Source organism: Meleagris gallopavo, chromosome 8, assembly GCF_000146605.3.
Source record: "Meleagris gallopavo isolate NT-WF06-2002-E0010 breed Aviagen turkey brand Nicholas breeding stock chromosome 8, Turkey_5.1, whole genome shotgun sequence".
NCBI lineage: Eukaryota > Metazoa > Chordata > Aves > Galliformes > Phasianidae > Meleagris > Meleagris gallopavo.
This window is the reverse complement of record NC_015018.2, coordinates 4,417,264-4,428,715: the sequence shown is the minus strand read 5'-3', so window position 1 is coordinate 4,428,715 and position 11,452 is coordinate 4,417,264. Positions and strand designations below refer to the sequence as shown.

Genomic DNA, 11,452 nt, shown 5'->3' with positions numbered 1-11,452 from the left:
TACCCACATCTCAACAGCACTTTGCACCAGTCTTCATATGAGGACCCCCTCACGTACTTAAGGAAGCCACTCAACAGACTGAACGCTGCCCAGATTGCTTTCCTTAAAGCTTCCCGTCCTTCCTTTCTACATCGCCCTCCTCTATTTCCATTTTCTGGCTGAAAACTAAGCTTACCCGAGGAGAAAGTAATGTGTGCTTACAAACTACAGAGCAGCGGTTGCTGCTCTACCACAATGGTGTGAAGTCCTAAACTGTGCCACTCACAAGGAAGGGCCAGGGCGCCAAACATCTCGGATTTTCATGCTTAGCCAGATTTAACACAGGGCTGACATTAAAACCAGCGGGAAGGAAGGAAGAATAACAAGTTTCTTCCCAGAAGCTCAAAGGGTGACCCTAAAGCCAAAGGAAAAGAGCAGGTATTCCTGAATTTAAGGGCAGAGAACAAGTCTAGCTTGAAAATAGTCAAGCAACAAGAATAGGAAAACACAGACTTGTGCTAAGTACATGTAGAACAGGGCTATTCCACTGGGAAAATGCAACTCGTTGCCAACTTAGAGCTGGAGATGCACCAGTTAACGTTGAAAATAAGGTCACATGCATTTTGGAAAACGTTCCCTTGAAGAAGGATTTAGTTCCCCTGGAAGGCAGTCCTGCACCTCGTCACAACTGTGTCGGAGGAAAGAAACAGGTTGGGGAGGTCAGTGCACACAGCTTGTTCTTCCAGTCCTCCTTTAAAGGTCCTGAATAGAAAAGGGTTGCAAGGTGCCTCAAAACCCCCCTGCACACACAGACCTCCTTCCAGAAGCACGCGTGGCTCTAAGAAACATGCTGAAAACCATTTGCTTACCAGCAGAATATTATCTGACCATTCTGTACTCAGAATACTTCAATAAAACACCCACACAGTGACAAGAATGAGACTTTAATCAGTTTTAAGTGGAGTTTTAACACTAAGAGATAAAGGGTTGTTAAACACAATAACAAACGGACATCTGATTTGTATGAGGCATTATCCTGTACATGTCATACTTTGTTTTGTGTATTCTCAGTGCATAGCATTACACACAGAGCCACTGTTGCACAGCACAATAGTATTTGAAGAGGCTGAATCAGAGTAAGGCTGCTTAACAGACTGATTTTTTTTTTTCTTTTAGTATCTATATATATATATGCTATATGAAAACAGACTGAAAATTAGAACTGGCAGAGAAAGGCAGCACTGCCAAACGCTGCAGTCGGAGCCCCTTTTAGTGCACAGTTCCACCCCATCCATCTGCATGCATGATGCTTCTTAATGGTATTGTAAAGGTAAACGAGGCACTTCGTGGCAACCACAGGCATCGTTAGCATATTGCACACATTTGCTATGACTAAACATGGAACTTGCACACTAGCATCCGATTTTAGTTCTGCTTTCCAAGCCAAAACATCTGATGCTGCATGCGAACTCCAGTTCCCAACGTGTGCCTCAAATCCAGATGCTATTTGTACAGCTGCCCTTAAGAGCTGTGGCAAATATTTTGAGTGGGGCTACCAATGACCAAGGATGCTTAGGGCCTAACAGTAAGCTCTTACAGAAGTGATGCCTTCAAGTAGTTTCAGACATGTAAGCTGCTGCACATCCAGAAGTTTAAGCATACAGTCCAGAAACTCAAGGAGAGATTACCTACAGAATGCGTTTCAAGCTAATTATGAATACTGTCATAAATAAAGTTTTAATAAGGACTCAAAAACCTTTCAGTCGTAGTAATTCTTGTCAACTTCTATGGGAGTGGTAACTGAAATAAACTATAGGAGAGTATGTATAATATATATTTATATATATAATATATATATAATGCCATTTTTTCCATTTCCAATGACTACACCATAAAATGTAAGCAAGGCTTCTCAGAAACATCGAAACATTCAAAATCAAAACCCTCATTCCAACCTTTCACATTCCAAAGGAAAAATAACAGTGCAAAAGCCCATCGCGTGTTTTCCAATCCAGCCCTCGGCGTTACGCACTGGAAGCACACCGATCCATTTTGTGATCACAAACTCCAAAGCAGGACACAGAACAGTGTCGATATCTCAGTACTTTTAAAGCATGAACAGGTTTGTTTATTAGCTAACACAATCTTTTTACCAACTGTTAAAATCAGACAGGGTGAAACATGATTAAAAGGGTAAGAGTTAACGTCATGTCCCCAGGTAACCACTTCCTGCTTGTCAACACCACCGGGAACAGCGAGCACTGGAACCAGCCTCCTGCTCCACTGAGACACTACAGCTTGATCAGATCTCCATGTCAGAAAACATTTACCAGCTCTGTTAGAAGTTAGAATTGCGAATATGATGAGCAAAGTTGACCAACGGATCCCAAAAAAGCACTCGATACCTTCCTTCGCCAAGAGTGAGTCCTGCCTCGTCTCCTCCAAATTCTTACCATTAATGCTGTTGTACAGGGCCCTCACGGATTCCATACACTGCTGTTATCTAGGCGAGAACACAGCTAATGAACTTCTATGTCAGCCCTATTAAGTTAACTGAGTCAGCAGAAATTTTAATTGAACAAGTGTAAATCTGGGGATGGCAATCCTTGGTGTACTTCAGAGTGAGCGATCTTTGTCAGCTTCTTCACATGTCCATACAACAGTAGTTGTACTCTCAAGTCATCTGCAGTCTGGGCACAGCAATTATATGCCGAAAGTGAAACTCAAGCCCTACTCCTGGCTCTAGCCCTACGAATAAACACAACGCTGCCAGGTGAGAAATCTAATTTGTTTTGATTTGTGGCTTTCTTTTGTTGTTGTTGTTTTTTGTTTTTAATAGCAAGCAATACAGTTGGGACAAGTTCTGCTTTTGAAAAGTACACATCTTCATACAGACACAGCGTTGAGAATTCAACACTGTCTCCTCTGCAGTGTCTGTTTTTAAAATATTGTAGGTACTGAGCATTCAAGTAAAATTCCCTAACAGTTAATGACATTTTTTAGAAAAGTGTGCAAAACTGCAAAACTCACTGTAATACAATGTGTAAGGTCAAAGGGGTGGAATGGCTGACAGAGGTTTGATTGAATAAATGTATCATAAATCTTCAAAATAAACACTAACCTGGAGAATCTCCAATTGAAATTTCCTGTGCACCGCTACGAAATACTTTCATATTAATGAGGAAAAAAAAGCTTGCAAGGCAGCACATGAAGTATTCTCAGCAGGAATATGATTGAAGACCTAATAAGAAATGTTAAGTTGTTGCCTGACGTATCTACTAATAGCAACTGACTTTTAGCACTGGTCTTGATTACACAGGAGATGGAGCAGCCGTTACAATTCAGAAAAACAATTAATGAATCACTGACAGTTTTTATAACAATTTGTTTCAAGCCCGTATTTTAAGATGATAGCCTCCACATTTGTATGGTTAAGTCATTGTTGCTGTGTTTCCTTTCTGTGACCCCAGTAATTTTTCTCCCTTCATTTTGCAGGTCTTTAGGATGTTGCGAAGGTTCATTCCTGTACCCCTATACAGAATCACTCCCTCTAGCTGCCTTTTCTAGCACCATTACACTTAAAAAAAATAAAATGCACAAACAACAAGCAGTGACAGCGGCGACTCTTCAATTGTCCAGGATGAATTACGGCAGCATGCTAAAGAAAGGTGCAAGTAAATAGCCGGATATGGTACACAGGCCAAGCTCCAGCAGACTATATTCCTTTCTGAGCATTACTTTCCATCCCCCATCCAAAATACATGCATTAGAATGTAGTAAAACCTTCTAGAGACATCTCTTAGCCAACTGCAGACTTTTCTGTTGCCACATAAGTGCAAAAAAAGGGGCAGGATGTGAACCTGTATATTTGCATTTTTTCAAAACTTTGTTTGGTGACAGAACACAAAAGGAAAAATTCCTACGTATACACATTAAGTCTGTCTCCACTTTTATAAAACTGGAATAAAATGGGAAAGTGCCATATTTATAGTTCCTAATTGAAGTTTTAATGTCCTTTTGACACAAAAAGGTATATACATATCAGAGCTACGTAACCATTTTTATTCAACTGGACAAGTGTCAAACCTGTAGATTTATAGGGCAAAACAAGATTGGTCAGGAAAGAATTGTTCCTATAATTGGTAATCTGACACTATGTCCTATTGCCATTTAAAAAGGTCCTTTTTTCAGTTTATTCAAGTTTGCCATTCTTCGTGGGTTTTTTTTTTTTATCTCCGATAAAAAAAAATATTCAGACTTTTGTAATCTGTGTATGCTGATCTTCATCAAAAGGTTCATTCTCTGGATCAGAGTCAGTGGTGTCAGAGTATCTGTAATGATCAGGTTCATTGTCACTAACATCTGGTGTTACAGAAGTTGAACTGCTAGCCTCTGGATTTGATGGCTCTTCTACTGTTTTTGTGAAAAATAGCTTCACCTGGGGAAGGAAAAAACAACAATTTAAAAAGGGAACCTGAACTTCAGCATAGCACAGGTAACAACCGCTATCTGCAACAGCACAGCTCCTTTCACTATCCTGAATGACACAACTGCTCCCCTCCCTAGTCTGCAAAAAAAAAGAAAGCTCAGAGTAGCCAAACTCTCAGTACCACTCCTGAGAGAAGAGAGATCCACCAGCAAGTTCTGCTGAAGTTCTGGGCACCTGCACCAGCCATTTCTGTTCTGGGGCTACAGCAGCCGGACATAACACTGCAGCCATGTCCGCTTTTCAACCATCCTGACGACACAAAGATTGTAATAACCCTGCAGAAATGAACAAAGTACTTTTTCAGTACCATAGTCAGTGACTCGTGTTTGTGCATTAAGGTCTGATCCATGCAACAATCAGGTAACTGTAACTGTTATGTTCAAATACGTACAGTTGTGGACTACTGACATTTTATCAGCATGCTCAAAAAAGTCCATTTTGAGAACAGTGCTGGCAATGGCTCACACTCCTCAGAGCTAAAACTCAGGTTATAAGCTGTTCCCATGAAGTGTGTACCTCTGCAAATCAACTCAGAAATTATGCATAAAGCTCAGCACTAACAGTAATGCAGCAGGTACTGGAAAAACTGCTGTTAGAGCCTCTGGAATTCTCGCTAATTATCTCTAATGGCTTTGATAAATACCTAAAAAAAAAAGAAGAAAAATGAAGCTTTTCTCCCCCAGTCTCTCACCAGTTTTACACAGAAAAACTCTCACATTTACTGGCTTCCTGGAAAAGTCAGTACGCTTAGGAAGTCAGAACTTATACTAAATGGTAGGAAACACATACATGAGTTAGATTTCTACACAGTTTCAAACAGTTCCTCTGTAAAGCAAGACAAACAAATCAAATAACTTCATGCATCTTTTCAGCTTTGTTTACATGAAATGTATACTGACCTTGAAGTTTGGAGAAAAATATCTGTTGGCTTTGTCTTTATTTGCTTTGTCTAGATCATTTTTTGTTAATGTAAGGATTAAATATTCCTTGTCATTATCTGAGCGCTCTGTACTGAAAATACCATCAAGTTCCTGATCTGCAACTAGACTTCCATTTTCTACTTTGTCTGAATTTTCATCCAGTCCTATGAAGAATGTATTAACCCAAAAGTGAAACATTTTGTCCTAGGGAGGAAAAACACAAAGAACAAGCTTGCTTTAGTATTCTCTAGCAGCATATTAAACTGACTATTATCAACTGATCAGAAACAAATCAATAATATCAAATGAAACTAGTTCGGACAGCAGTACATCACTGGTTACGTTGCATGCAAAGACATTTCCACCAATTCGCCCAGGCAATATTGATTGCAGACCTCTGCATCAATCTAAATAAAATTTATCCAGTTTAGCTTTCAGAAGTTGCTCCTTATTAAAAAGTAGTTATAAGAACAATTATCTATGAAAAAAAGTAGATGACAAGTTAGACAAGTGGTAAGCCTGCAATCACAAGGCATAAAGACATTTTCCTACCAAGGGTTAGTCAGACCTAACAACCTGTGCAAAGCATTATAGGTGACTAACATTTATCAACATAGAACATCATCCTCTACAGCTTCCTGTGTAACAGAACATTTTTATTTTTATGCAGAAATAGTTGTGACTGAGCAAACACACCCTACAAAAGAGTTCCCATCACAGTGGATTCACTACAGCTCCATGGAGATAGTTCTTAACAGGTAAATGCTTGCTGATCATTTTTACTAAAAGAAGCTGGACTCTGAAAGTGAGTGCTGTCCTACACAAAAGGACAGCTTAGAACTAGAAGACTGACTGTTAATGTACATTGTTCTTAAGTAGAACTTAACAGATGTCCATCACCGGCTATCTGGAAAGTTACAAGTTAAATTATCCACTGTAACACCACAACAGGTATCCAGACTCAAAGAGACAAAGTAAAATGTACTAGTAATTTTGAAAGAACTAGGTGATATCAGCCAGTATATTATGCCTGTCATTAGGATCAAGAGGGGTGATACAAGTGTCCATCTCCATACGTGCTATGGGACCGACACTCTTTAATACCTTCGTCAATTACTTCAACGATGGGGTTGAGTGCACCCTCAGTAAGTTTGCCAATGACACCAAGCTGTGGGGTGCAGTGACACATCAGAGGGATGGGATGCCAGCCGGAGGGATCTAGACAGGCTGAGCAGTGGGCCCAGGTTCAACAAATCCAAATCATAGAATCATATCATGGAATATCCTGGGTTGAAAAGGACCACAGTGCTCATCCAGTTCCAACCCCCTGCTATGTGCAGGGTCACCAGCCACCAGACCAGGCTGCCCAGAGCCACATCCAGCCTGGCCTTGAATGCCTCCAGGGATGGGGCATCCACAGCCTCCTTGGGCAACCTGTGAACAGTGCCTCACCACCATCTGTGTGAAAAACTTCCTCCTATTATCTAACCTAAACCTCTCCTGTCTCAGTATAAAACCATTCCCCCTTGTCCTATCACTGTCCACCCTCATAAACATCCATTGCTCCTCCTGTTTATACGCTCCCTTCAAATATTGGAAGGCCACAATGAGGTCTCCCCAGAACCTTCTCTTCTCCAAGCTAAACAAGCCCAGTTCCCTCAGCCTTTCTTCATAGGAGAGCTGCTCCAGCCCTCTGATCACCCGCTCCAAGAGCTCCACATCCTTCCTGTGCTGGGGGCCCCAGGCCCGGACGCAGCACTGCAGATGGAGCCTCACAAGAGCCGAGTAGAGGGGGACAATCACCTCCCTCTCCCTGCTGGCCACCCCTTTTTTAATGCAGCCCAGAACACAGTTGGCCTTCCGGGCTGCAAGCGCACACTGCTGGCTCATGTCCAGCTTCTCGTCCACCAGGACCCCCAAGTCCTTCTCCACAGGGCTAATGCAAGGTCTGCACCTGGGTCAAGGCAATCCTCACTACCAATACAAGCTGGGGATGAAAGGATTGAGCACAGCCCTGCTGAAAAAGATCTGAGGGTGCTGATGAATGGCAAGCTGGACATGAGGCAGCACTGTGCCCTCACAGTTCAGAAAGCCAATCGTATCCTGTGCTGCATCCAAAGAAGTGTGACGAGCAGGATGAGGGAGGTGATCCTGCTCCTCTGCTCTGTGCTGGTGAAGCCTCAGCTGGAGCACTGCATACAGATGTGGAGTCCTCAGTGCAGGAGAGGCATGGAGCTGTTGGAGTGCATCCAGAGGAAGGCCACAAAAACGATCCAAGGGATGGAACACCTTCCCTATTAGGACAGGCTGAGAAAGCTGGGGCTGTTGCAGCCTGGAGAAGAGAAGGCTGCAAGGTGACCTAAGAGTGGTCTGTCAGTATCTAAAGGGGAGCCACAGCAAAGAAGGGGACAGACTTTTTAGTAGGGTCTGTGTGACAGAACAAGGGGAAATGGTTACAAGCTCAGAGAGAGAAAATAAAGCAAAGCTATAAAGAAAAAAAATCTTTTACAGTGAGGGTGGTGAGACACTGTAACAGGTTGCCCAGCCATGTGGTTGATGTCCTGTCCCTGGAGACTTTCAAGGCCAGGCTAGGTAAGGCTTTGGGCAACCTGATCTAGCTGTGTAGCCCTGTTCATTGCAGCGGAGTTGCAATAGATGGCCTTCAGATGGTCCTTCCAGCTCTAAGGATTCTATGACTCTATTCTATGACCAGCAGCAATGTTTTGCTCTGCAATAGGCAGTCTCTGAAAAAGATATGCTGAGAAAATTAACCTCTACAGCTTCAACTAAACAGGTTGATGAGATACACTGAATGTCCCTGTACTACTTCTCCACCATTTGCTACACCTTCGCCAGTCAAGAGTAGACATTTCAAAGGTTAGCTACCATCAGTAAACTGGTCTTGACTACCACATTAAGCACTCATTTATAGGAAACTCTAAGCTGTGTTTACTTCCTTAGTAAAAAGGAAACTCTTATTTCGTCTGCTTTCAGCCTTAAGGCAAAAAGATCCAAAATGCAAATGGCCTGTCTTCCCACAAGAGCTAAAGTTCTTGCATTTCTGTTAAAAGTGGGTGGTTCTACTGCACATCGCATGAGCATGCCTCCCTATGGAAGGCAACTTGGCACCAGCAAGTCATCATTGTTTCCTGGGCACTGGTACTAGGGCAGAGAAGATTTGACTGCTTAGCTAATACAAATTTATATAACTATGCAAGTACAAAAACACTAAGAATTCAAAAGTATATGAAACAAGCAGCATCTGCCTTCCCTATCCAAAGCTCATTAGCCTCACTTTCAGTGTTTTAGATAAGGCATACAGAAGAAGTTTCCAGCTTGTTTGCGTTTCCTTTAAGTACCTGAGACATCAGAACTATTAAGGAAATGCAAGGGGAAAGGCAAAAGTGAAACACTTCAGCCAGAAACACTTCTGGCACTTAAACAATTATCCGCTTCAACACATGCCTCACCAGCATCTAATCTACCAGACTAACATGCTATAATTACAGTTGCCTTGGGAGGCTGACAGATCCTTGTCACTGCTACCAAGTCCCTTCAAGTTACCTCATAATATCTCGTTGGAGCTCATCCATTCCACTCAGCCATCAGTAGACCCCTGCAAGGCCCAGCCTATTCAGATATTTAGCATCCTCTTCTTCACTAATGCTACCTCAAAGTCTTAAAAAATGTCCACCTCAGAACGTGGAAGTACAGAATAAATGTCCTGGAGAAAAAGGCTTTGCTTTTCCATACTCCTCATGGAGTGTCATATGGCAGCAGGCAAAATCCTCACGAAGAATTCTTCAGGTTAACTTGGTCCATGCTCCTCCATCATGAAGAAGGAGCGCCCAAAAGAAAAAAAAAAAATCCACCAAGGAAATGATCACTCCTAATCAAACCAAAAGACTAACTAGTTCAGGTCAAACCAGAACCAACCAAAGGCATGAGCCCTTCAGCTTCGGAACAGGAAAGTTTGGAGTCCAGCTGCTGTGATAAACAGTGGGAGAGAGCAAGCCTGAGGGTACTACAACTCTGTAGGCCCACTGCTGGTGTAATGGTCAAGTGAAGGGAGATCCCACTTCTTGTAGGTACATGACAGTACCACTGACACCATTCTTTAGAATCACACTGAAAAACCAGTCACGTACTTTGGTGCTGGTCCTCAGAGCCACACCATGGCTCCAGTGAGGTCAACAGAGAAAAGGACTAAGCCAATGAACCCAAATTGCAGCAACTGAATGGAAAGAACTGGAAAATGGCTTATGTCAATAGTGCTGAAGCAGCTCTGGAGGAAAACAGTGCCAAAGCAAACAAGGTCACTGAATGCAAACAAACACTGGCAGAGGCAGAAGGCATGGACTTGTGAAGTTTAAAGCTTGATTAGGTGGAGCAAAACCAGGAAGGATTAATTTGGCACATCAGAGCCAGCCTGAACAAGCAATCATGAGATTCAGACAAGACAAATGACAGAATTCTCAGCAAACATCTCTTCATTTGCTCCTTGGGATAAATTTCTAGAGGTCTTCAGAGGTTGAAACTAAACATTATCACCTGGCTGAGTAGGTCATTTATCTTATCTCCCTGCAGTTTCTTTAAAGCATCAAGTTATTTTTTTCCTTTCCTGCTACATTAATTAAATTAGTTTAATAAACTGAGTTGATGGGTACTGAAACATAGCACATGCACTCAAGCCAAGGGCACTTAGTCACATTTCTGGGAATCACCTTTTGAGGCTGATAACTTTGTCACTGCTCCCAATGAGAAACAAGACCCATTACTCCAAGTGAGGACTGAGTCAGCTTCGAGTAGCAGACTCGAACAGTTTTGTTGGGTTTTTGGTGTTTTTTTTTTTAATTGTATGTTGCTTCACTTCTAATTACATCACAGAAATCCACTCAAAAAAAAATGAGATTTCTTGACATAAGCAAGTCAGAATCATGTAATCTATAGTGCAGTAGCTGACATTTGAGACAAAAGCTGAGTTATTCAGAGTATATCAGTACCACAAGTAACTTTTCAGTTCTCAGGCTGACAGGAAAACACACCTCACTCTACAGCTGACATCTGCCTCTAACTGCAGACTGACATCCAAACCTAATATAATTTAAGCCATCAGCTAGGAGTTCCCATATCCTCCAGAGTTTCAATTTGCAGAGGGACCTATAGGCACTTAATCATTTTGCAGTAACAGCTAAGGGTTATTACAGATGCTATCCAGCAATCAAAAGATGGAGGACACGTTTAAAGCTGTTCCAGGCCAGTATTATAGCCTTCTCATAACCATGACTGATGCAACTTGTACCATTTTCAGGTTTGCAGTTAAAGTCTTCTGACATTCGAAGAGTTTCTTCTTCAACGTTTGATAAAAAGCCAAGACCCAAAGTGTTCTTTAACCATGTAGTAGAACTTTTCATCTCTACAAACTCAAAAAAAAAAAAAAAAGAAACAAAAAACCACAGTGGCACAGACAACAGCTCAAAATAATGCTGTCAGCACCACCTACGCTAGATTCCGGATATCAACCAGGAATGACTTACACAATGACCACTGTCATGAATATGAGGAGTGCTCCTAAAAGGTCTTCTTTACCTCCAGGCTCTGCAGGCAGGAAGACTACTAGATCCCTTGCCTTATTTTTAAACAGGTTCTCATTTAATCAAGTGACATAAGGATACTTTTAAACCCTTTAATATTATCATGTCAACATCAATAAGTGAAGAAAACTGTTTCAAATAGGAACACAGAAGCAAACCTAGAGAAACTACAGACTACAACTGGAGATGGTAAAAGAACAAGCTATAGGTCAGAAGAGGGAAACAAAACAAATGTGCTCAAACAACTCTAAAATGTTGACTTCCACTGGTCAAAAATTCTTATACATAAACTGTACTAAAATATTGTGCCATTTTGTTCTCATATGAGCAAGTATACAGAAGGAAAGGAAGTAACTACATGACTCTGAAAAAATGGCTAAGAATACAGAAAGCAACTTAATTAGACAAGAAAGAATCCAAAGTTTTGGAATCCCTAGCTGGTGCTAGATGGCACACATTGCAAAAGATCG

General features: G+C 41.7%; 1 protein-coding gene across 1 annotated transcript in view; it reads right to left on the bottom strand.

The window, feature by feature from the left end:
• Nucleotides 1-907: 907 nt before the first annotated feature.
• Nucleotides 908-11,452, bottom strand: part of PTEN (phosphatase and tensin homolog) — a 32,209-nt gene continuing 21,664 nt past the window's right edge. Inside the window, exons 7-8 of the mRNA XM_010714154.3 lie at nt 5,368-5,592; nt 908-4,417 (exon numbers count right to left, since the gene is read on the bottom strand). Coding sequence (XP_010712456.1) covers nt 4,232-4,417; nt 5,368-5,592 — 411 coding nt within the window. The 3' untranslated portion in view covers nt 908-4,231. The remainder of the gene's footprint in view (nt 4,418-5,367; nt 5,593-11,452) is intronic.